Genomic DNA, 26,899 nt, shown 5'->3' with positions numbered 1-26,899 from the left:
TATGCTGCCTCCTGGTCAGGTCATCACTGGAATGAATGAATGAATGAATATTTTATTTGTCATACACTTCCCTGTCCAGCCCATACAGGCTTATAGGACACTACTGACATTCAAAACAGGAAGATGACCAACATGTGAAGCACAAACTCATCCCAATAACTGTGACATAAAACCAGCTCCTTTTAGCTCAGGATGCAGAGTTGGAAATGACAACTGGTTCTCCAATGACCTGGTTAAATAAAGGTTCAATTAAACAAATAAAAGATCTATTCTATTCCCTTCTGTTCTGTACTAATAAATGTAGTGTTCCTGTCAAATTCAGTTCTAATACAGACAGAACTTTATGAACATACTGGACCGAACTGAAACGACTGGAACACTTTTGACCGTTCACATCTACAGTGTCATTTTGTATTTTACAAATCCATCCCCTGGACTGGACTGGACCCTTTAGGGGCTGGACTGGTCCCTTTAGAGGCCAGACTGGACCCTCTAGGGGCCAGATTGGACCTTTTGATGACCAGACTGGTTCCTTTTAGGGACCAGACATGCCCTTTAGGGACCAGACCAGACAATTTAGGATGCAGATTGGGTGCTTTAGAGGCCGGATTGGTCCCTTTGGGGCCGGACTAGAACCTTCAGAAGCCGGACTGGGCCCTTTGGGGACCAGAGTGGACATTTTAGGGGCCGGACCGGTCCCTTTGGAAGCCGGACTGGACCCTTTGGGGACCGAACCGGACCCTTTGGGACACTTTGACTGTTCACATCTTCAGTGTCATTTTGCATTTTACAAATCCAGCCCCTGGACTGGACCGGACCCTTTGGGGGCCAGACCAGACCCTTTGGGGCTGGACTGGACCCTTTAGGGGCTGGACTGGATCCTTTAGAGACTGGACCAGACAATTTAAGGGCCAGACTGGACCATTTAGAGGCCAGATTGGACCTTTTGATGACCAGACTGGTTCCTTTTAGGGACCAGACATACCCTTTAGGGACCAGACCAGACAATTTAGGATGCAGATTGGATCCTTTAGAGGCCGGATTGGTCCCTTTGGGGCTGGACTAGAACTTTGACAAGCTGGACTGGACCCTTTGGGGACCAAACCAGAGCCTTTAGGGGCCAGACTGTTCCCTTTGGGGGTCAGACTAGACCCTTTGGGGGCCTGACTGGACCCTTTGGAAGCCGGCTTTGGCCCATGGGCCATATGTTAGACAGCCCTGATAGTAGAGGATTACAAGTAGAAAGTCCCATGAATGGGCCCCCCCCCCCACCCCCCCAGGTGAGTGTCTCAGGTCAGTGAGAGTGGTGGGTGTCTGTGTGTGTCAGTGTGTATCTGTGGGTGTCAGTGTGTAGGTGTCTGTCTGTAGGTGTCAGTGTGTGTCTGTGGGTGTCTGTGTGTGTCTGTGGATGTCTGTGTGTGTGTGTGTGTGTGTGTGTGTGTGTCTGTGAGTGTCTGTCTGTGTGTGTCTTTGGTTGTCTGTGGGTATCTGTTTGTGTCAGTGTGTGTCAGTGTGCGTCTGTGTGCATCTGTGTGTGTCAGTGTGTGTCTTTGGTTGTCTGTGGGCATCTGTTTGTGTCAGTGTGTGTCTGTGTGCATGTCTGTGTGCGTCAGTGTGTGCCAGTGGGTGTCTGTGGGTGGTTGTCTGTTTGTGTCTGTGTGTGTCTGTTTGTGTCTGTGTGTGTCTGTGTGTGTCAGTGTGTGTCTGTGTCTGTCAGTGTCTGTCAGTGTGTGTCTGTGTCTGTCAGTCTGTGTCTGTCAGTGTGTGTCTGTGTCTGTCAGTGTGTGTCAGTGTGTGTCTGTGTGTGTCTGTGTGTGTCAGTGTGTGTCTGTGTGTGTCAGTGTGTGTCTGTGTGTGTCTATGGTTGTCAGTGTGTGTCTGTGTGTGTCTATGGTTGTCAGTGTGTGTCTGTGTGTGTCAGTGTGTGTCAGTGTGTGTCTATGGTTGTCTGTGAGTGTCTGTGTGTGTCTATGGTTGTCAGTGTGTGTCAGTGTGTGTCAGTGTGTGTCTATGGTTCTCAGTGTGTGTCAGTGTGTGTCTATGGTTGTCTGTGAGTGTCTGTGTGTGTCTATGGTTGTCAGTGTGTGTCAGTGTGTGTCAGTGTGTGTCTATGGTTGTCTGTGTGTGTCTGTGTGTGTCTATGGTTGTCAGTGTGTATCAGTGTGTGTCAGTGTGTGTCTATGGTTCTCAGTGTGTGTCAGTGTGTGTCAGTGTGTGTCTATGGTTCTCAGTGTGTGTCAGTGTGTGTCTATGGTTCTCAGTGTGTGTCAGTGTGTGTGTCAGTGTGTGTCTGTGTGTGTCTATGGTTCTCAGTGTGTGTCAGTGTGTGTGTCAGTGTGTGTCTGTGTGTGTCAGTGTGTGTCTATGGTTGTCTGTGTGTGTCTGTGTGTGTCTATGGTTGTCAGTGTGTGTCAGTGTGTGTCAGTGTGTGTCTATGGTTGTCTGTGTGTGTCTGTGTGTGTCTATGGTTGTCTGTGTGTGTCTGTGTGTGTCTATGGTTGTCTGTGTGTGTCAGTGTGTATCAGTGTGTGTCAGTGTGTGTGTCAGTGTGTGTGTCAGTGTGTGTCTGTGTGTGTCTATGGTTGTCAGTGTGTGTCAGTGTGTGTCTATGGTTCTCAGTGTGTGTCAGTGTGTGTGTCAGTGTGTGTCTGTGTGTGTCTATGGTTCTCAGTGTGTGTCAGTGTGTGTGTCAGTGTGTGTCTGTGTGTGTCAGTGTGTGTCTATGGTTCTCAGTGTGTGTCAGTGTGTCCTCACCTGTCTCGTGCGCCCTGGGTTCGCGCAGGCCCAGTGTGCTCAGGTTCTCCTCGCTCCTGCTCAGGGCTGGGTCATAAATCACCACCTCCTTGGCTCTTATCTCGGTAACCGCGCTCCCCCTCCGGTCCAGGAGGTCGTTCAGGGAGCTGTAAGTACTCACGCCGTTCTGCTGCCATTTAGAGCCGGCTTTCGCGTCTCCTCCTTCCGGAAAGTAATCCGGGTCGGACTCTATGATGATGATGTTGTCGGCCCGGATGGTCCGGATGCCGGGCACGCTGCCGTACAGCTCCAGGATGTGCTGCACCGGCCGGGCTGCGTTCTCCCGGTCCTGCCGCCTCCTCCGCTCCTTCTCCAGTTTGATGAACGGGTTCTCCTGGAGCGGCCCCAGGCTCTCCTGGAGCACCAGGCTCTCCGGTCCGCCGTCCTCCCGGTCCGCCGCGGGCCGTGCTTCTTTGTTGTGGCCGTGGTGCTGGCTGGCCGGGCTGATGGTGTACTTCCGCCCGGACCCTCCGCTCGGCCCTCCGTCTCTCTTGGGGCCGCCGCCGTTACATTCCCCGTTACGTCTCCGTTCAGCCGCTGCGGGCCCGCTCCGGCTCCGGCTCCTGCTCCGGGGCCTGCCTCCGCTCCTCCGGCCCCTCCAGCTCCCCCGGCCCCGCCGCCCTTCGCCTTCCTCCGCTCCAGGATCTCGCGCTTCCAGGCCGGCATCCTCGGGCTCTCTTGGCCGGCCTCCTGCCGCAGCACTCGGACGTCTCCTCCGCCAGACATCGCGCAGGGTTTTTCGGGAGGGGTTGAAGAGGAGAGAGGCGTGCTCCGAGGCGGGTTTCCGGCGGTCCGGTGCGGCTGGACACCTGAATGGGGCTCGGTCGGTTCGTGCAGCAGAGCCGTTCACCGGCTCACGCGCATCATCCTCCCGTCTGCTCTTTCTCTCCTCTCCCTCTGACTGTCTGCTGCTCACTGGCCCCACGGTCCCTGAACGCAGCCCCGCCCCTCCGCAGCGGCACGAGCGCCTTCATCCGCTGCTCGATTGGTCCGCAGGGAGTGAGGACACGCCCCTCTTCCCTTTGTCGCACGCCCCTCACTGACGCAGGCCACACCCTTTTCTATTGTTGACTGGGCCGGGATCGCCTGTCAATCAAAAGTGCTGCGTTCAGGTGCAAACGGCCCCACCTCTTTCATATACATTAAACCAGTGGTTCCAACCTTGTTTTGCTGTGACCCCATTTTAACATCACACATTTGTGGCGACCCCAAACATTCAAAACAGAGAGTTGTTTTTTTGTTGTTTTGCTCAGATTAATTTGTTTTTGATCATGTAATAGTTTGCTATACTATGTTGCAAATACAGGTTATTCTTTAGAGGACATTTCGTCTATATAATGTATATTATTGTAGACAGAGGCAGTTAATCCAGGTGTAGATTACTGCACAAAGGGAGAATTAGATTTTCCTTGGTCAGGATATGTACAGTCAGTCCAGCTGTGATTTACAAGGACAATTAATACTGAACAAACAAGAACTGAAACTATGAATTATGAAAGAGCTGCAGCATCTGAACCCTTAATAGTCTGAGCCTTTTTTGGCTGTTTTTGAGTTCTTTTGATTTTGTCTTTATATAAAGAAATATGTACTATATCCATGTTTAGTGTCTTCTTTTTCAGCACAACTTCATCTATCTCATCTGTCTATTATTTTTTCACTTTAACCTACTATATCAACACAAAAGGCCAAAAAACACACAAAAAATATAAAATCCAGTTTGAAAAATGTATATAATTTATTGCATAAATAACACAAAGATGCTAATGAACCTTTTCAAAGACTTTAAAAGTGAATATTGGTTCCAAATATTAAGTATATAAAATCAAAATTGTAATAAATTAAAATCTATTCAAATATTTGACCTAAAACCATATCTTTACATAGGCGTTTTCTCCAGTTTTCTCAGTCAATTACCAGAAATTCCAGGCGACCCCATGTGGGGTGCCGACCCCAAGGTTGAAAAACACTGGATTAAACGCTATTAAATTAAATTTTGTCTTTATTAAATGATCAAATCGCAATAACTGCTTGCTTTTTTCCCTCCAATGTGTACACTTTTAGCCATAGTACCGCTTAAATACCATTATATTATGTCATAATCACCATTAGACAGTGAAACAACACTGTACACTTCATTTATGCAAGAAATAAATCAATAAATAATATTCTCTCATAAATTCTAGTAAAACTGTTTCCTAATTTTTCCCAATCATTGAACCAATCTTTACAGAACATTTTAACACCTCAAATCACTCCTGTTCAAACAGGCTTTTTAATTTCCCAGCTGACTCAGGGCTGCTACACACTGATTACACTTTATGTATTTATGATATTTTAATTGTATTTTATTGTGTTTTAATGGTATTATTATTTGTACTGTGTATTTGTACTTCGCACTGTAAAGCACTTTGTGACTCTGTCTGTGAATAGTGCTCTATAAATAAAATTTACTCACTCACTTCCTTAATAATCATGCCTGGGACGTTCATTCTTGCCAAAATGAAAGTGATTAAGTGAAATAAATATTGTGTTATGATCAAAGTCCAGTATTTTCCAAGCCACAGTACCACTTAAATACCATTATATTATGTCATCATCACCATTAGATAGTGAAACAACACTGGACACTTCATTTATGCAAGAAATAAATCAATAAATAATATTTTCACTTAAATTCTAGCAGAACTTTTGCCTGATTTTTCCCAATCATTGAACCAGTCTTTACAGAACCTTTTAATAATAATCATGTTTGGGACATTCATTCGGTCTCACCTCTTTCATATAGATTGAAGGCTATTAAATTAAATTTGTCGTTATTAAATGATCAAATCACAATAACTTGCTTGCTTCCAGAAAACCTCAGATCAGCTGAAACACTGTTTTTTGTTTTTTTAAATCCAGGTTACAGACCCACCTGTTCTCAGCTGCATTTGAATAGAGTTTGTATTTTTCATTCTTTTAAGCTTAAAGTTTTTATCTGTTTATCTGATTTTGTTTTGTTTTGTTTGTTTTTCTCATGCCTATACATTTTATTGCTTCTGCTGAAATGCTTGTAGTGTTTTATGTAGAGCACTTTGAATTGTCTTGTACATGAAATGTGCTGTAGAAATAAACCTGCCTTGCCCCCCCACCCCAATGTCTACAGTTTTAGCCACAGTACCTCTTAAATACCATTATATTATGTCATAATTACCATTAGATAGTGAAACAACACTGTCCACTTAATTTATGCAAGAAATAAATCAATAAATAATATTTTTTAATTAAATTCTAGCAGAATTTTTTTTATAGATTTTTCACAATCATTGAACCAGTTTTTACAGAACCTTTTAATAATAATAATGTTTGGGATGTTCATTCTTGTCAAAATGAAAGTGATTAGGTGAAATAAATATTGTGTTTTGTTCAAAGTCCAGTATTTTCCAAGCTTAAAGGACAGTGGGAAGTGTTCATTGAGTATTTATCCGTGATGCCACCTGTCCATAATCCGGATGAAGGAAACACATGAGCTGAGAAGGAAGAGGCCTCCTCCTCCTCCTCCTCCTCCTTCTAAATGAATCAGCTCTAAGAGGGTTATTATTGGCCACTACAGGAGATTACTGTTCCTCATCAAACATTTATCACAGAGCCATAATTACCAACGAGGATAAAGGAGGCTGACAGGGAAATATAATTAAAAAGTACAAACACATGGTTGTGTTTAGTCCTGCTGAAGTTCTCTGACAGGTCAAATACTGTTTATCACTTCACACTCACAGGAAACATGGATGAAAAGTGGAAAAAGTCTGCAAAAATATGAATCAAATATACTTCACATTATAAAAAATATGCAGTAAACATATTAAATGTTTCAGTTAAAGGTTGTTGTTGATGTGTTTACAGTGACACAGCACAGTTTCAAGTCTTTACCTTCAATTATACTTTAAAGGAAAACTTGACAAAACAAAAAAAGGAAACAAGTCAAATTGGTATGATATAATTATAAGTATAATTTATAAATGGCCTGGTTTTGGGGGCAAAAAATAGAAAAACCTCATGATATTGTTATTTAAGCAGCTTCTCGTCACGCAAATAAGATAAAATGATGTAACAGCGCCCCCCTGCGGTAGATAACTGCTAACACACCACACTTACAAACTGAATTAACTTTTTTTTAATTGATAATGAATATGATTATAAATGTGTCCTAAACTTCAACACGTTTATTCTGGTAAATTAACAGCATTCATGAATATATGTCAGTAATTGTAATCGATTACATTGTTTCTCAGTTCTACTCCTGGATTTCCACAAAACCACGTCTCAGACCCAAAGTGAGTGAATGGTTGAACATTTTTCACAGGGTAATCCATTACTTTGTTAATTTTGGTTTATTTTCTGGAATAGTTTTTCAGTTTGATTATTTTGCTCAGTTTTCATTAATTTTTTGGTATTATTATTATTTGATTCCGTTACTGTTCGTTTTCTGAATTATCTTTTGTTTCTTTTTTCATTTTAAGGCCAAAAGACCTCAAACTATTTTAGAGTTACATCCAAATTAAATTTTCTCTACATCAAACCATTCCCAGGTGATTTAGTGTGATGTTATTTTTCAGTATTTTCCTACATTTTAGTGATTATGTAGATAAACTCAACGATTAGTATATGACAGAAAACTTACGAAAAACGACTTTTGTATCTAAATGGGCTTATATTTATCACAGATTAATTATATATGATAATATATTGATGATATAGACATATATACATGTATTAATATAGACTGATGTAGTTTATGTTATAATTAAAGGGTTGGATTCCATGAGTGTTGAACTTCCTTCCACTCCAGTATCTGTACTGGTGTGTGGATGAATTTGTTTTTGGTTCTTATGTTACTTTGCTTTTGTTGCTGATTGTATTGTGTTTTTTTTTTACATGTATGAAATAAAACATTCATTCAAAGGGTTAAAACTGGAATCAGCTGCTTTTACGTATAAAAGTCACACCATTTTTATTGGAAAATTTATAGAATTTACATTAAATAAGTTCTGTGCAATAAAACAATCACATATTAAAGAACGGGCCATGAACGGAGGGCAAGCAGGGTTCTGGTTCTGGTTCAGGTTCCTGGTCCCAGTACCGGTCAGTGGTCCCATCTGTATGGTTCTTGGCTCTGCTCCTGGTTCAGGGCCCTGATCCTGGTTCAGGGTCTTGGTCCAGGTCAGTGGTCCTGTCTTCGTGGTTCTGTGGCTGTGCTCCTGGTCCTGGGTCCTGGTCCCAGTCAGTGGTCCCGTCTGCGTGGTTCTGTGGCTGTGCTCCTGGTTCAGGGTCCTGGTCCTGGGTCCTGGTCCCAGTCAGTGGTCCCGTCTGCGTGGTTCTGTGGCTCTGCTCAGGTTTCCGGCCTCTTGCTTCAGGACGCTGAGGAGGGACTGGGAACTCTCCAGGATCTGAACCACAAACACATGAAAACACACACAGTTATATGAGTTTAATCAGGTTAGAAAAGGAAGGAAAACATTAAAAACAGGATGGAATGAACCGAACAGAACCAAAAGAACCAACAAATAGAACCACTGAACAGAATAAATCATCTACAGGATCATTAAAGGTCAAGTCAAACATGTACAGGATCAGGAAAACGCCCTGAAACAGGAATAAGCACACACACACACACACGCGCACACACACACACACACGCACGCACGCACGCACACACAGAGTTTACTAATTTATTCATGAGCTGCATTAAGTTTTACTGACGTAGAGAAGACTGTGTGTTTTATATGTGTGTGTGTGTGTGTGTGTTATGTGTGTGTGTGTGTGTTATATATGTTATACACTATACTGCCAAAAGTCTTGTCTCCTCCATCCAAATAATCAGACTCAGCTGTTCCAGTCCCTTCCATGTCCACAGGTGTATTAAATCCAGCCCTAGACATGCAGACTGCTTTTACAAACATTTGGGACAGAATGGGTCTCTCTCAGGAGCTCAGTGAATTCCAGCGTGGAACTGTGATAGGATGCCACCTGTGTGACAAATCCAGTGGTGAAATTTCCTGGCTCCTAAATATTCCACAGTCAGCTGTCAGCTGGATTATAAGAAAGTGGAAGTGTTTGGGAACGACAGCAACTCAGCCACGAAGTGGTAGGCCACGGAAACTGACGGAGCGGGGTCAGCGGATGCTGAGGTGCAGAGTGTGAAGAGGTGGACGACTGTCTGCAGAGTCAGTGGTACAGACCTCCAAACTTCATGTGTCCTTCAGATTAGCTCCAGAACAGTGCACACAGAGCTTCATGGAATGGGTTTCCATGGCCGAGCAGCTGCATCCAAGCCATACATCAGCAAGTGCAATGCAAAGCGGTGGATGCAGTGGTGTAAAGCACGCCGCCACTGGACTGTAGAGCAGGGGAGGAGCCTTCTCTGGACTGACCAATCGCGCTTCTCCATCTGGCAATCTGATGGACGGGTCTGGGTTTGGCGGTCGCCAGGAGAACGATACTTGTCGGACCGCACTGTGCCAAGTGTAAAGTTTGGTGGAGGGGGGATTATGGTGTGGGGTTGTTTTTCAGGAGCTGGGCGTGGCCCCTTAGTTCCAGTGAGAGGAACTGGGAATGCTTCAGCAGAACAAGACATTTGGGACAATTCCATGCTCCCAACTTTGTGGGAACAGTTTGGAGCCGGCCCCTTCCTCTTCCAACATGACTGTGCACCAGTGCACAAAGCAAGGTCCATTTGGACATGGAGGACAGAGTCTGGTGTGGATGAACTGGACTGGCCTGCACACAGTCCTGACCTCAACCCCATAGAACACCTTTGGATGAATTAGAGCGCAGACTGAGAGCCAGACCTTCTGTCCAACATCAGTGTGGGACCTCACAAATGCGCTTCTGGAAGAATGGTCCAAAATTCCCATGAACACACTCCTAAACCTTGTGGACAGCCTTCCCAGAAGAGCTGAAGCTGTTATAGCTGCAAAGGGTGGAGCCACGTCAGACTGAACCCATAGACTAGGAATGGGATGGACCTGAAATTCATATGGGAGTCAAAGCAGGAGAGGGAATACTTTTGGCAATATAGTGTATGTGTGTTGTGTGTGTTGTATATGTGTGTTATGTGTGTGTGTTACTTAAAGAACATTTAAAGTCACAGTCATGGATAAAAAACAAAACAAATAAATGTTGAGAGAAATTAAGTAAAAACCATCTGAGGCATTTTGGAATCAAATGGAAGCAACAAATGAACTCCACCCATGAACCCCCACACCCCCCCTCCCCCTGTTCCTAAATGTCACCTTGGTGTATGCGGCCTGGCTCTCTGCGATGGTTCGCTCCAGCGTGGCCCTGGTGCTCAGTCTGTGCGTCAGACTGTCGTTGACTCGGCTCAGTTTCTCGGTCAGGACGCCGATGTCGTGCTGCAGACGCTCCCTCTCCTCCTCCTCCTGATTTATCTGACGGTTCAGCTCGTCCCGTCTGGAGTGAAGGTCCTCGATACCTGAGCACGACAGGGACGGACATTAGACCACAGAGGGACGGCACATTTCATTTGTCTTAGTTTTGATCAGGAGTTAGTCTGACCTTTGACCTCCTAGGGCCCACTGTCCACATTTGTGGACAAGAGTTTCACAACTTTATACAAAAAAAAAAGAAAACTGTCCACCACAAAGGACATTCCATAAAAATGTTAAAAACTGCATCTGAAAAAACTGTTGCATCATGTTTCCAATATTGGCACTTATTTAATAAAAAACAAAAGCTGGTACTTCGCTGACATGTCCTGGGTCTGAGGAGGTTAAGACTGGGTTAGGAGCTGGTGTCCTTCCACCCCCTGCTGTGATTCAGTGAGGACACCCATGTCCTCTGAGCTGGTCATGACACAGATAAAGGCTTATAGGTTACATAGAGTTATAGATTATATTTATATATTCAACTAATATAGTTGTAGGTTATATATTAAAAAAAACACACAAGTGAGACAGTCATATACAGTACAAATTCTAAGGAAAGGTAGTGGATTATAATGTAGAAGTATATATATGATTTGTATTTGAATTTATTTATTCACACTTCACAAACAAGAAAAGAATAAAAAGAAAAAATAAATTATCATACAAGTAACACAGTTATGCAGGAGAAGCCAAAAAGACTTATATAAATTCCTCCCCAGAAATAAACAATACACAAAAGAGAAAGAAAGAATAAAAATTCTACATAATTAAAATAATAAAAAATGAAAATCAAATGATATAAAACGTTACATTTTATAATGCATAATATAATGATAATTATTATATCGATTTGTAAATATACATGTTGTATTAATGTAGATTTCTATAGTGTCTGTGTTGTACTAAAGGTGTGTGATTAATAAGTGTTTACTTTTAGTCTCTCCTTTTCTGATGTGTATATAATACTGAAATTGTATTTCTTTTGTATAATATTTTTATATAATGGTATTTTTAGTTGTTTTTTGTTGTTATTTTGCTTCGGGCATTTGCTTTTGTTGGTGGTTGTGCTGTTGTTATGTGAAAATTAAAAATAAAATCTAAACACCCATTAGAATTCATTCATTCAAAGGGTTAAAACTGAAACCAGCAGCTTTAACATAATAAGTCACAGTTTTTACAACATTCCTATTGGAAAATTGGAAGAATTTAGATTAAATAAGTTCTGGGCAAAACAACAATTACAGTGTTAGTGATTGTACTGTGCTTTTTATATGTATGAAATAAAACACAGGTGTCAAACATGCGGCCCGGGGGCCAAATCCAACTCGCCAAAGGCTCCAGTCCAGCCCCTGGGATGAATTTGTGAAATGCAAAAATTACACTGAGGACATTAACAATCAAGGATGTTCAAATCATGTTAGGTCAATTCAACCTGAAGTGGGCCAGACCAGATAAAATACTATTATAACAGCCTATAAATAATGACAATCTTTTATTTCTCCTTTGTTTTAGTGTAAAAACAGCAAAATTACATAAATGTTTACATTTATAGACTAGCCTTTTACAAAACATGTGAATAACCTGAACAAAAATGTCTTAAGTATGTGGAATTTTAACAATATTCTGCCTGTTATTCAATGTTGTGTGTATTTGTAGATCCACTGTGATCTGTAAGTTGTGATGCACATGTGGAAATGATAAAACTAAGGTGTAATATTGTTAAAATTGCAATTATTTTTCTTAAGAACTTTCAGGTTGTTCATATTTGTTCAAGTGCAGTTCATTCATGTAAACATTTTCATTAAGAAATTTAGCTTTTTTCACTCAAAAACATAGAAAAAACATTGGAGTTGACATTATTTATCAGTTCTTATCCTATTATTTATATTATTTTACTGGTCTGGCCCACTTTAGATCATATTAGGCTGAATGTGGAACTGAACTAACATGAGTTTGACACCCCTGAAATAGAACATTCATTCATTCATATAGTTGTTTTCCAGGTGATAGACGGTGTCATCTGTCAGGTTTAATCAGATTGAACAGACCCACCCTGAACACACACACACACACACACACACACACACACACACACACACACACACACACACACACACAGTCTGAAGCTCAAACTGAACTCCACCCTCAGATCTGGACCAGAACAAACCTCTGACTTACACTTGACCAGTTCGTTGTTGTAGGTCTGCAGAGCCGCGGCCTGTTGGGTCATGTTGGACCGGGCTTCAAGTCACCGGAACCGAAAGAAAAGACGTGAATTCACCGAAAACCCGCGGCTACCGGCGGTCTGTCATCTGACTGAAGCAGAACAGAGCTGGACTGAACACCTTCCACTGAAACAGTCCTGCTGAAGGCGGGTTTCCCTGACAACCGCTCCAATAGACCGGAAGACACCCGGAAGTGACTCTTCTTCTACGGTGGTTAAACAGGTAGGAGAAGGTTTAGCGACACCTGCCGATGTACGGTAACACCTGCCAGTGGCGACAGAGAAGAAAAAGACAAAAGAAAAATGATTAAATTAAGTAAGGAAAAAACCCTCTACAAATAATGAAATTAGCTAATAAAAATATGAAAAATATATGAAAATATTGAAAAATATGGGAGAAAAAAAAAAAAAAACACAAGTTAACCCTCCGGTATCCGGGCGCACCTTTTAGGCACACTTTGCACTTTGTTTTAAAAAACTTCATATTATTTTTCACAATTCAAATAAGGTTAGAATTCAAAAGTTGTTCATTTTTGCATGATCTTTAAAATTCTGCCCACCAACTAAAATTTTCACATTATAAACAAAAGAAAATGACCAGACTAGCATCTGTCTCTGAAGTGTGCCTAAAATCCACTACTTCTTCCATTTGATCTGTATGATTAGGACTGACCTTGATTTACAAAAATAAAATCAAATTAGAGCAGAAAAATAAATCAGTATTTAATAGTTTGATTTACAGATGTGCATTTTATGCACACTTGGTGACAGATGCTAGTATTTTTGTACATTTGACCTAGTGCCAAAAATAATAATGCAAATTAACCAATGTTGGAGTTAATCACTGACATATGCCAGGATGAAAAAAATCAAATATGTGATCCACTTTTTATGTTGTATATTGAAAAAAATTATTTATTTGTGTTTTTTGCATCCGAAGAAATGGTTTGTTTACATTACAAACACGGCATTTAAAGGGTTAAAAAAAGTGACAGTTATTGAGTATTTGGTATTTTTATTTACAGCTCAAGTTGATGAAATAGAAAAAAGTGTAAAAGAATTAAAAACAAACTGTATGAATTTTTTTTTTTTCTCATTATTCCACAAGTGTGCGAAAAAAGCACGCTTAGAGCTTAGTAAGGGCTTTGCTGGACGGGATACCGGAGGGTTAAAAAAAAAAAGCTTTGAAACACATGGAAAAGATGAGCCCCGGAATGCACTTTTAATTGGCACTTTACTGCTGTGCACTTTAGAAAACAAATTTTACTTATTTATAGGTAACTTTTTTTCCCCATTTTATTCTATTTATTTATTTATTTTATTTTTTTTTTTTTTTTGGGGGGGGGGTGTATTTATTTATTTTTATTAGTATTTTATTATTTTTTATCAATATTTTACACTATTTACGAAATCCTGCTGACACTCAGGGACCTGAGTAAAATGTTTCGTTTCTGTGTATTTTACATGTTGAAATGACAAATACAATTTGAATCTTGAAAATATATTAATAAAAACCTTCAAAACATATGAGGGGAAAAAAAGGAGTTAAAAAAAATTAAAAGAACTTCAAAACATATGGAAGAAGAACAGAATAAAGGGATTTTTAAAAAAAATTCTAAACATGCAAAAAGGAATAAAAATAATATTAAAAAAAATCAAAAAGTAGTAAAAATCAAAACATGGAAAAATAATAAAATTAATTTATTAAAAAAAAAAAATGATAGCAATTAATAACAACATGGGAAAAAATAAAAATAACTACGAGAAAAGCATTGAAAAACATGGAAAATAATCAAATATATGAATAAAAACCTTTGAAGCACATGGGGAAAAAAAAAATACAAAGGACTTCAAAATATATGGAGAAAGAACAAAATAAACTGATTAAAAAACCACTCACAACATGGAAAAAATGAAAAAGGGAGTAAAAATCAAAACACATGGAAAAATTACAACAAATTTATTGAAAAATAAATTAAAAAAAATAATAATGAAAATAAAAATGATTTAATAAAAACCTTTGAAACATAAACTCAAATATCTGTACTATTTACATTATTATACTGAAAATAATTAATTTTTTTTGGATGGAAAACAAAAAACAGAATAGATTTAAAAATCGATCAAATCACCTTTTAAACCAATGACTAATAATCCTGTTAATGAATATATAACGTTTTACTCTGTTTTATTGCATTTTGTTTTTCTCATTCCCTGTATTTGCACCTGTATTATTTGGGTTTTATTTTCTTCTTTTAGACACAATTATCAATTAGAATCAATATTATTTTAGTTCTAATACATATATTTTTTTTATCACTATATTTTATTAAATTAAGTTGGTCCTGTGAGAGGCTTTTTTTTTTTTAATTAATACGTGTATCTTTTTGTAATATCTTGTATTTCGACAGGACACTTCAGTTTTATGTCGTTACATATTATCACCAGCAGATGGTGCCAACTACAAGAAAATCAAGAGTTTCAGGGCTGATAAAACTGAAATGTGTCTGTTTTCTATAGTTTTAAATGAATGTTCAAGGTTTTTTTCCATTCACATGGTTTAGTTTTGTCTAGAATCATCATCTGAAGGAGTTTTACATTGATTCCATCATCCTCGAGATAAAACCTTTCCACTTTTTATCTGTTTATCATCTGCAGGTTAACACAGTCAAAAATACAATGAAATGTTTTGGTGAGGTCTAAACTAATCTAAAATAAAATAAAGGTAATTTAAGAGATGGTTTAAACAGACTAGAAGCTGGTCAAACCAGTAAAAAAACAAAAACAAAACAAAAACAAAAACAGTAAAACTAAACTAAAACATTATCAAAATAAAATAAAAGACAATAAAGTCAAATTAAACTATGCTAAATCCAGATAAAGGATGGTTAAACTGGACTAAAAGATGGTGAAAAAATACTAAAATTAGCTAAAACCAAACTATTTGATGGTTAAACCAGACTTAAATATGGTTCAAGTCCAGTAAAAACCAAACTATGAGATAGTTTAAACAGGCTGAATGTTAGACAAACCAGTAAAAAAAGACAATAAAACTAAATGAAAATGCAGATAAAATAAACTTTAAGATAATGAAGCTAAACTAAAAGATGATCAACCCACTTAAATGATGAAGTTACTGAAATGAGTCTAAAGGATGATAAAACCAAACTAACAGTTGGTTAAACTAGTCTTACAGACGGTTAAAACAGACTAAAAACATGCTTAAAAGACGGTAAATTCAGAGTATTTGAAGGTTAAACCAGACTTAACCCTTTAACACCAAACGTATCATATTTGATCCATGAGTTTTGAAGCCCTCTGCATGATCAGTGTGATATTTTTTGTCTTAAAACCTGATGTATACAATTAGATACATGTAATACACAGATAATCCACCAGGGGGAGGCGTTCATTCACCAGAGGCCTTTCCAGTGACACTACAAGACTGACATGAATGAGGAAGAACTGGGACCATTTAGAAAAGGAACGAACAGTCTGTCAGACATGTTTGTGTTAGATTATGTTTTTGTTTGTTTAAAAATAATAATATTTGAGCATTGAGACCTGATGGCTCAAATATGATACAAAACTGAAACTCATACATGGAAATTGATATTTAAAAAAACATTTTTTTTGGTTGTTGTTCAGAAGGACCAATGACGGCTCCAGTTTCAAAGAAGTGGAATTTGTCAATGATTTAATGCAGTGGTTTCCGACCTTTTTTGTCTCGTGATCCCATTTTAACATCAGAAATTTCTGCTGACCCCAGACATTCAAAACTGAGCCTTTTTTGTTGTGCTAAAATTAATTTGTTTTTGATCATGTAATATAATTTTAGAGGACATTTAGTCTATATAATGTATATTATTGTGGACAGAGGCAGTAAATCCAGGTGTAGATTACTGCAGAAAGAGAGAATTTTATTTTCCTTGGTCAGGATCTGTCCAGTCAGTCCAGCTGGGATTTACAAGGAGGACAATTAACACTGAACAAACAAGAACTGAAACTATGAATTCTGAAAGAGCTGCAGCATCTGAACCTGACCACAGTGAACATGTGACAGATGAACAGAACCACAGAGCTGCAGTTCCACAACCACAGTTTGTCTGTTATGGATTGGGATTGGCTCTGTCAAGTCACCATATATTTTTTTTATTATTAAGTGTGTGTTTTTTTTTTTTTTTTTTTTTTTTTAATCAATTCCTAGAAAGTTCAGGTGACCCCATGTGGGGTTCCGACCCCAAGGTTGAAAAACACTCATTTAAAGTTTAAAGTTAGTTGTGAAACTGGAGACGGATTCTTCACTGAGGCTGATTAATGGATGCCCCGAACCCCGAGTTTAGCATCGATATAAGACAATACACACGACTGCCTCCCAAAATGGGTCAATGAGCTGTTTCTATTGTGTCGCCAATCATCAAATTGAATAAAATTCAGTGGTGAAAAAAAAGGTTTTGTTCACCGCATACGTATTTGATCAACTACATATATGACAGTGCTTCAGTTTCAGACTCAGTTTGTCTGTTATGGATTGGGATTCTCTCTGTCAACTCACCATAGATTTTTTTATTAGTAAGTTGTTGTTTTTTATTTTTTAATCGATTACCGGAAATTCCAGGCAACCCCATTTGAATTTCAGGCGACCCCATGTGGGGTCCCGACCCCAAGGTTGAAAAACACTGATTTAATGGTTCAGACTTCACAGGATTAAACTAGACTAAAATACAGTTTGTTTGTTTTTTATTTAACCTTTATTTACCCAGGCAAGCAATTAAGAACAGATTATTTACAAATGCAGCCTGATCAAAGAGCAATGGCTCCTTGAGGGGTGGGGTGGGGGGGGGGGGGGGGGGGGGGGGAGATGGGGGCAAAAGTACAAGCAAGGTTAAACAATTACAGAAACAAACAGTTAATACATAAGTCCATTACAACAATAACTGTGACCAATCCAAATCAAACTAAGACATGGTTCAAACAGACGAAAAGTTGATCAAACCAGTAAAAAAAGACAGTAAAACTAAACTGTGGTTAAAATGAACTAAACAGTAATTCTGTGTGAATTACAGCAAAGTTGAAATCAACATCCAAACACCAACGAATACTGTTAGAATTTACATTTGATTTGACAGATGTGGACTAAACAGACGTCCTGTTTGTGAGAATAAACCTGTAAAATCTGAGCTGAATCCATGGTAATGGTCCGTCTGGTGTAATTCCTCTGTCGGCCACTAGGTGTTGATCCACGACCACAGAGACGGTCACTAACAGCAGCTCATTAACGATGCAAAAGTGGGACCGAGATCATTTTTCAGCAGGAAAGAGGAGACTTTATTAAGATTCAGCAGTTAATGATCAATAAAAATGAGATTTAGGAGATTAATTCATCCAGTTAACCTTTAGGATTAGAAAGATACGGATGAAAACAGGTTCAGTTTAGTCACAATGAAGGAGAAGAGTTAAGAAAAGATCCACATGTCAGGAATTATTGGACCAGCATGCCGATGTTTGTGGACTTCTTTTCTGTTGCACATGTTGAAACCAGAACGAATGAATGAAAGTGAGTCCAACAGTCGTGTGTAAACGTCGAATCCCTCCTTTATTTTCGCTGTTTTTCAGGGTTGAAATGATCATATATGGTTATTTTTCAGTCTCTTTTCTTCAGATACGACAAGAAAATACAAGAAACACACGCACAGCCTTAAAAGACACAAAAAACGAAACTGAATGTGTTGTAAAGGTCAAAGTGTTTAGTTTGACCTCTGACCCCAAGACAAAAAACAGAACAATTAGAAACATCTGTGAATGAAACCTGATTATTTTGTTCATTTTATTGATAATAATGTTTATTTGTTTTGTTAATTTTGTTTATTTGGATCATTTTTGTTCCATTTGTTTTTTTTTGTTTGTTTGATGATTTCATTTTTGCTTAATTTTTTGATTATTTTATTTATTTTGTTTGAGTATTTTGTTCATTTTATTTGTTATTTTGTTCATTTTTGTTCAGTTTGCTGGTTTTTGTTCAGTTTATTGATTTTATTTGTTTTGTTTGAATATTTTGTTCATTTTTCTTTAGTTTGTTGATTATTTTTGTTCATTTTGTTGTTGGTTTTTACATTTTTGTTCATTTTTGGTTCATTGTTGCTTTGTGTTTATTTTCTTTTCTTATTTTTTTTTTTCAATTTGTGGCACATTTTGCTAATGTTTATCCAAATGAAAAACGATTATGTTGTTGATTATATGGTTCATTTTGTTTGCTATTTAGTTCATTTTTGTTCAGTTGGTTGGTTTTTGTTCAATTTATTAATTATTTTGTCCATTTTTGCTCAATTTGTTCATTGTTCTATTATTTTGTTTGAATATTTTTTTCATTTTATTTATTTTGTTCAATTTGTTGGTTTCTGTTCAATTTATTGATTATTTTGTCAATTTTTTGTTCAATTTGTTGATTATTATTATTATTATTTAAATATTTTGTTTATTTTTCTTGAGTTTGTTGATTATTTTTTCCATTTTTTAAAAACTTTTTTTTTTTCAATTTGTGGCTCATTTTGCTAATTTTTGTCCAGTTTGTTACTGGTATAAAACATCAGTAAATTAATGCTGTTAATCTCATATTAACTGAACAGAAGGGTTAAAGACATGTTAAGGTCAAAGGGAGGTCACATTAAATACGACCACTGTGGTTTATAGAAGCTGTTGAACGAAACACGATTATGTCGTTCATTATTTGGTTGATTTTGTTTGTTATTTGGTTCATTTTTGTTCAGTTTGCTGTTTTTTGTTCAATTTATGAATTATTTTTGTTCATTTTTGCTCAATTTGTTCATTGTTGTATTTATTTTGTTCATTTTATTTGTTATTTTGTATAATTTATTGATTATTTTGTCAGTTTGCTGATTATTTTATTTTGTTTGAATATTTTGTTCATTTTTCTTCAGTTTTTTTTTTTCTCAATTTGTGGCTCATTTTGCTAATTTTTGTCCAGTTTGTTACTGGTGTGAAACATCAGAAAATTAATGCTGTTAATCTCATATTAACTGAACAGAAGGGTTAAAGACATGTTAAGGTCACGTTAAATACGACCACTGTGGTTTATAGAAGCTGTTGAACGAAACACGATTATGTCGTTCATTATTTGGTTGATTTTGTTTGTTATTTGGTTCATTTTTGTTCAGTTTGTTGGTTTTTGTTCAATTTATTAATTATTTTGTTCATTTTTGCTTAATTTGTTCATTGTTCTATTTATTTTATTTTTCAGTTCCAGGCGATGGGACTGAAAAATACAGCCTTTAACTTTATGATCAACACAACTTCACTGTCGGTGTGTCTTAGTAAATTCGTCGTGGATCGGATCGGACCCTTGGGAAGGCTGGTTTTGGCCCACAGACCGTATGTTTACCACCCCTGTTGTATTTCCTCCTTTAAATAACGCTGATGTCTGATTTGTTTCCCGGTGCGACTCGGTCTCGCCGCACTGAGCAGCTCTGAACACCTCTAATACCACTTTATTGCATTTAGTGTTTTAACCTTTAGAACGGCCCGGTTTAATGCCACAAAGAATTCAGCGTTTTCACAGATTTACCTCCAGCCGAGGAGCAGCAGGTCGGACGTAAACCACCACCCCACACCGGTAACCTGTTATCAGCACATTTACTCCCAAAAAACAGGGCTTTTCATGTCCCTTCAGCCTGATCTGTCAACAGTAAATATTCCCAAAACTAGTGGAATATAAGTGATGCATTTAGACTGTGACGTCGCCGTGGTTACGGTCTGGATTTGGTAAAAATAGGAGCATAAATAGGATGAATGTGTAGCGCAGGGATGTCAGAGTCATTTTAGTTCTGGTTCCACATCCTCCCAGTATGATCTAAAGTGGGTCAGACCAGTCAAATAATAACAGAATAAACTATAAATAAGAACAATTCTAAACTTTTCTCTATGTTTTAGAGTGAAAAACGTAAAATTACATTATAAAAAAAGTTACATCTACAAACTAGACTTAAAAAAACAAAAGTGCACATGAAAAAAGTTAATCTATTAAGAAAATAAGTGCAATTTTACCAATATTCTGCCTCAGTTTATCATTTACACATGTATATTATAACTTACAGATCACAGTGGATCTACAAATACACAAAACAAGGCAAAATATTGTTAAAATTGCACTCATTTTTCTCAAGATATTTCAGGTTGTTTGTATTTGTTCTGCTTCTTCACTGTTTTATTGTTTATAAACATCAATATTTCCTTCAAGTTTAATAGTAGATTTTTCTTCTTCAGTCAGATGTGATGAAAGTAGACGGTTAGTAGAAGCAGAAAATATAATTTACAGTCAGAGCATGAACACTATTTTAGAAATTTACAGGAAGAACATTTAAAATCAGTCATAAAATAATGAAATAACATAATAACCTATAAATAATGATAAACTCCAAATTTATGTTGTTATTTTAGGGTAAAAGAGTGAAGTTACATGAAAATGTTTACATTTACAAACTATCCTTTCACAAAAAATAAGAATAACCTACAATGTCTGAAGAAAAATCAGTGTAACTGTACCAATATTCTGCCTGTTATTAAATGTTTTGTGTATTTGTGGATCTGTACGTTACAATGAACATGTGGAAATGATAAAGTGAGGCAGAATATCCTCCTGAGACCCAGTAAGGGAAAGTTTTTGTTTGTTTGTTTTTTACATTAAATAACTGCCTTGATTGGAAACTGTATGACGTTAGTTATGCTAGAAAAATATTATTTACGGTCAGAGCAGGAAAAATATGTTAGAAATTTACAGGTAGAACATTTAAAATCATAGTCATAAAATAGTAAAATAACATAATAATGTATAAATAATGATAAACTCCAAATTTTTCTCTTTATTTTCGCTTAAAAAATGTGAAGTTATTTGAAAATGTTTATATTTACAAACTATCCTTTCACAAAAAATATGACTAACCTGAAATGTCTGAAGAAAAATCAGTGTATTTGTACCAATATTCTGCCTGTTATTAAATGTTTGGTGATTTTTTTTTTTTAGATCCACTGTGATCTGGACGTTACAATGAACATGTGGAAATGATAAACTGAGACAGAATATCCTCCTGAGACCCAGTAAGTGAAAGATTTTTTATTTTGTTTTGTTTTTTTTTACATTAAATAGTTGCCTTGATTGGAAACCGTAGATGCCACATATTTCAGATACATTTTTAAAAATTTTTATTTAACAAAATGTCTTTTACAGTTTTTGTGGGTTTTTTTATAAATAAAGCTGTGAAACTTTTGTCCACTACAGAGGACAAAAATACTTTCCTGGATCTCGGGAGAATATTATAAACTATATGGACAAAAGTATGTGGACACATCATGTCTACAGCTGTAAATGTCCTGTTCATGATGATTTAAGATAAAAACATCAGTATTTCCTTAAAGTTTAATGTTAGATTTTTCTTCCTTAGTGAGAAGTGAAAAAAGTAGATGGTTAGTTGTGGAAGAAAATAATTATTTACAGTCAGAGCAGGAAAAATATTTTAGAAATTTAGAGGAGAGGAAGAATATTAAAAATCATAGTCATGGATGAAAAAAAACAACAAAAAAACAAAATCAATATTGAAAGAAATTAAGTCAAAACCATCTCTGGGGCATTTTAGAAACAAAGATAACGATTTAAACCAAACTAACCAATGCAATGATATTTATCCCATAATATAAAACTATATTCTGACATTAGTCGTTATTGTTTTGTTAGAAAAGAAACACCTGAATTCAACGTGTCCACATACTTTTGTCCATATAGTGTATGACGTTAGCCTCATTATGCTACGAGGCTAACGATTAGCTCATTAACTCCGACGTCTAAACTGAAAATTAATGCGAGCTGTCTGTAAGAAATAAATAAAGAAATTAAAGCATGAAAGCAGAGTTAAGAGGGGGGACGGAGACGTTCATATATTAATAAATAAACCTGTGATCAATGCGTCACCTGACCAGGCATGTGGCGGCCGGTGATCAATCTTTGGGGGGTTCGCGGCTCGTTGACGTGACGACTCTGACCTTGGACACCATTAATTAAAACTCTGTGGGGCTCTTTATCAGTCAGCGCTGCCTGCCGCCTGGACAGGCCATCAGTCAGCGGCTGAACACGCCACCGCTACACGCAACGCCATCACACACATGTGGGACGGACGGCCAAGCGGCGGCCCGGGGGCCGATCGATGGCGAGACCGCGGGAGTCCCACCGAATGCCAGGCTTCAGATTTAGAAACACCACAAAAGTAACGTGCCCCAGAACATGAATATGGAAATAAATACACATATACAGCCAGTTTTGGTGTGGTGTAAAGTGGGGACGTCTGCTGAAGCCATCACCGCTGAGTTGGATCTGCGTCCCCACGAGGTGTCGAGCCGTGATTAATGAGGACGGATTCAGGGGTCACTGAGCGGACAGTCAGAGCGGACAGACAGCCAATCAGCACGCACAGATATCCATATTTAAACACACAGCTGTGAAGTCACGTCAAAGTCCAGAAAATACTGCCGAATGAGAAGAAGTGTGTGAAACCTCCGTATTAACCCTTAAAGACCCACTGTTGCTTTTGTGACATCTTTCTCTCTATTTAACCTTTCTTAAGGGATTTATCAGCATTTCTTTTATATTATCTTCTGTATTTTGTGTTTTTCAGAGTAAATCAGGTATTTTTCTGTATTTAATTCACTGATTGTATAGATGTTCGTTAAAGCTCAGAGTAAATTCAGAGGTTTTTATATGAAAGACACAGAAAACTGAAGGAAAAGTGACTTTTTTTTGTAAAATACATCGGCTAAAGTTTGCTTAGAGGCCTTATTTATGTCTTCGAGCATAAGAAATCAGTATAAGTGAATCTCCAAAGGAACTTTGTGTTGGTAAATGACAGTTCTGCAAATGTACAGGATTTCACTTCTGTTCATATGAACTATGTTTTCAGCTCAAAAATGTCCAGTTTCATCACAATTAATGCTATATTTTCATGTCACAAATGGACAAGTTCTATTTGAACTGAATTTACCTGAAAAACAAATATTCTCTTCTTTTCGATTCCCCAGTTTTTCTTCCCAGATTCTCTCCTCCATATCACATGTTTTATTTGTACAGGTTCAGTCTGGAGTATGGTGCTGATCCATCCTGCTTCTGTTCCACCAATACATACATGAAGAATGGCACATGTCACTGTTTAAATCAACAGTTTTCTAATAATAAGCATTTTTATAAAGAAATAACAATTCTATATTGTTCTTTCCTCTTTAGTCTGATGATAAACTATCCAATAAATAATTCTGATCCTAGTTTTTGCACAGGGATCATTAGTGTAAACGCTGACATGGCTGCAGAGCATCAGTATGATGGGATCCACAACAACCATGTCACATCCGTCCACTGACACATTTAGTGTTTTTGTGTCAGCTGGGATTGTTTTAGATCCACAATACTAACATTCATGAATAAGAGGAGAATTAACAATAGTAAGTCTATAAGTTTATTCCTAATAAAGTACTCGTACTGACCAGAGCATCATGGGTAATGTCATGTCCGTCCACCAGCAAAAGTTTTCACATACACGTGCTATTCCAAATCCAATATTTATGAAAATAGAGCTTCCACTGTCAAAGAATATCAGTAGTCTGTGCACAAATGGATTAGTGTTATTTACACACACTTCTATGCATTTATGACAACTTTTTTTTTTCTTTTTGACAAAAATGGACATTCATTTGACCCCTGAAGTAAATTTTAGCCAATATCATTATCTGATCATAAAATCTACAACCTTATTTTGTTCCTGGCACTTATTTTTTAATTATTATTGTTACTTTTTTATTCCTTATTTGTTTTTGTTCATTTTGTTTCTTACTTTGTTCATTTTTTGGAATAAACTGGAAGGTTATTATATCAAGTACAGAGAAAACTGAAGAAAAAGTGAGTTTTTTATTGACATATGTCGTTAACTACACCTAAAACGATCATCTACAACCTGTGTTAAAAAAACAAAACAAAAAAAACCCCCAATACTCCTACCCTTCGGGGGGCAGGGTAACAATGGACAAAATATGAATACATGTAAATTTACATGATTAACAGTATGTGACAGAATGTATATCTATGAACCATCTATAACCCTAACCCTATTAAAGTAAAAAACAATGCAATTCTATTTTGATAAATATTGAATAAATATTGCATTGTTACTGCAGAACAGAAGATTATTACCAAATATAAATCATCCTGCCCTAACTGCATTAAAATCTACATATAAGCTTTGTAATGTATTTTTATGCAGCGCTGCAGTGAAATCTGTAACAACAGACTGCAGGTGATGAATTCAGCCACAATCAATGATTCTGAAGCAAATGCAGCGCAGAAGAATGATGCATTAATTTTCCTGTGGGTCCTCCTGATGAAAGACGGGTTCATTTTATTGACTGACAGGGAAAGGTCAGTGCGGGAACGCCACCCCCGGGCCTTTAAAGATGAAGTGATATTTCATGTGAAGAAATCAAAACAAGACCTCTAAATGGAGCCGATGGGGACGGAGACCCAGCTGCACTATTGACACAAGAAAAAGAAAAAAGAAGAAGAAGAAGGAGGAAAGGGAGGAGCTGGAGGAGATGCAGACGGATCAGCTTTGACATTCTGATGGCGTTTAGCTGATTTCCCTCTTGGCCTCCTCCAACCTGTGGACATTACATCTGTGATGCAGCTAAAACACACGTTAATGACTCAGTGACGCTCTCATCACAGGCACAAAACAAACACAATCATGTACGAAGTCTAGGGCTGTGTATCGGCAACAATCTGTGGATACGATACAAATCACAAAACCAGTGGGGGGGCTTATTTCAGGAAAGTTTTCAGATTCAACTTTGGCCCAGATTTTCTAATGCTCCCATGTCTTGGGAATACAAAAATGTGAAAAAATTTCAAATCAAGCCCAAACCCCCCACCCCGAAAAATACTTTTTCAACCCTGAAAACATGGGGTTTTTGGCAACTTTCAAACCTTCTTCACTTTTGATAAAGTACAATGTAGCAATCTGCTCATGATGGGCCCTTCAATGTTTTTGTTTTTTTTTGTCAGACATGTCATGTCTTCAGAGTGCTTTGCACTACAAAAGATGTAGAGTCAAGGTCAAATTATAGGTCAAAGGTCACCCAAATGGTCAAAAATGCATATTTGATGGAATGAAGCTGTTAATGTGGGTTCTTCCAAATGTTGGGCTCAGGTTCTCTCCTCAGAACACATCTACTGACCACAAACAACTGACATTCAATAAAACACATTAAACAGAACTCTTTACTCAATGTATTATCCATTTAGACATGTGAAAAAGAACAAACGGTAGTTTCACATGACTTTGCAATTTAGGTGTTAACCCTTAATAACTACTCTTTGATCTCAATTAAGAGGAAATATTTACCAGAGAATGTAATATTCATGTATACCAAATCCATATGAAGACAACAGAATATCATAATTACTTATTTGAAAAGTTAAATCTATAGAAAGTGAAAGAAAAAAATCCTTCACAAGCAGCTATTTCATGTCCAGACCTATTGTTGGTTATGTAGGGAAAAGAAATAAATCTTTTTTTTAGATTAGTGACAAAATAATCTTAAATTTCGATGAAACCATGCTTAAGCAGAGGGTTAAATGCTTACTTTCAGAAATTTCCATTGGTTTAGCTCATTTGATTAATTAGTGATTAAAAAAAAACATGTTTTTTGAGAAAACTGAGATTCCCTGCATAACCAGCACCATCTGATATTAGAATGCTTAAAAAAGCAATTCACAACAATTTTTCCAGACAAAATTATTTTATAATGATAAAAGGATGTATAAAAGGTCATAAAACTATATTGGGAATAGAAATATATGATTGAGATTTCAAATTATTGCAATGATAAGTTCTGTTATTATTCATTCTTAAAGAACTTTCCGAGGGACTGAATTTAGTTCATATAAAAAGTTCTGTAATTTTCTTGAAAATCCTTTTTTGACAAAAATTTTAATGGATTTAGTAACTTAAAATGTTCTACTATTGAACTACAAAAAGTTTGAAATCATTATCTCCGTTCTAATTTTTTGATTCAAAGTCAACAGGCGTGTGACTTGACCCATGAGTACGTCCTGTGGTGGGTAACACAGTGGTGCAGTGGATAGCACTGGGGCCTCACAGACAGAAGGTCCTGGGTTCGATTCCAACACCAGTCCATGGGCAACGAACAAGAGAAAACCACTGAAAATGAAGACTTGGTGCCAAAAAGAAAAGCAACGTCAGTTATGTGGAATTATTTCTACTACAAGAAGGATGAAACTGAAACATGTGTTCTGTGTCGACACAACTAATTTATTTGACCGTTTATGTCGGCACCACACAGATATTACATCCTGCTGAGTGGTTTTTCATATCGCAATATATATTGCAGG

The 26,899-nt window shown here is 37.5% G+C and overlaps 1 protein-coding gene and 1 pseudogene across 2 annotated transcripts; both read right to left on the bottom strand.

Moving 5' to 3' along the window:
* Positions 1–3,638, bottom strand: part of LOC115416304 (taperin-like) — a 70,352-nt pseudogene extending 66,714 nt beyond the window's left edge.
* A 4,102-nt stretch (positions 3,639–7,740) lies between these two features.
* LOC115416306 (Sjoegren syndrome nuclear autoantigen 1 homolog) lies at positions 7,741–12,603 on the bottom strand. 2 transcript variants are annotated; one of them, XR_003934944.1, is made up of 4 exons: positions 12,396–12,603; positions 10,065–10,264; positions 8,056–8,219; positions 7,741–7,983 (listed from the first exon to the last, which is right to left on the bottom strand). XR_003934944.1 is itself a non-coding variant. In XM_030130054.1 (3 exons), the coding sequence occupies exons 1-3, from the start codon at positions 12,445–12,447 to the stop codon at positions 8,127–8,129; spliced, it is 345 nt and encodes a 114-aa protein (XP_029985914.1). In that variant the 5' UTR covers positions 12,448–12,600; the 3' UTR covers positions 7,741–8,126. The 2 variants fall into 2 exon arrangements, 1 of the variants encoding a protein (XP_029985914.1); XM_030130054.1 differs by having other exon boundaries at positions 7,741–8,219; positions 12,396–12,600.
* Positions 12,604–26,899: the final 14,296 nt, after the last annotated feature.

This window comes from Sphaeramia orbicularis, unplaced genomic scaffold (genome assembly GCF_902148855.1).
Source record: "Sphaeramia orbicularis unplaced genomic scaffold, fSphaOr1.1, whole genome shotgun sequence".
Lineage (NCBI taxonomy): Eukaryota > Metazoa > Chordata > Actinopteri > Kurtiformes > Apogonidae > Sphaeramia > Sphaeramia orbicularis.
Note: the sequence above shows the minus strand (reverse complement) of the source record. Positions and strands in the feature narration are given on the sequence as shown.

Bases quoted from the DNA above. Each gene is read 5' to 3' on its own strand.
- LOC115416306 (XM_030130054.1), bottom strand. From the start codon at position 12,447: ATGACCCAACAGGCCGCGGCTCTGCAGACCTACAACAACGAACTGGTC. The intron at 10,265-12,395 runs GTAAGTCAGAGG...TGTCGTGCTCAG, and splicing joins CAACAACGAACTGGTCAAGT to GTATCGAGGACCTTCACTCC. The intron at 8,220-10,064 runs GTGACATTTAGG...TTTGTGGTTCAG, and splicing joins GCCAGGCCGCATACACCAAG to ATCCTGGAGAGTTCCCAGTC.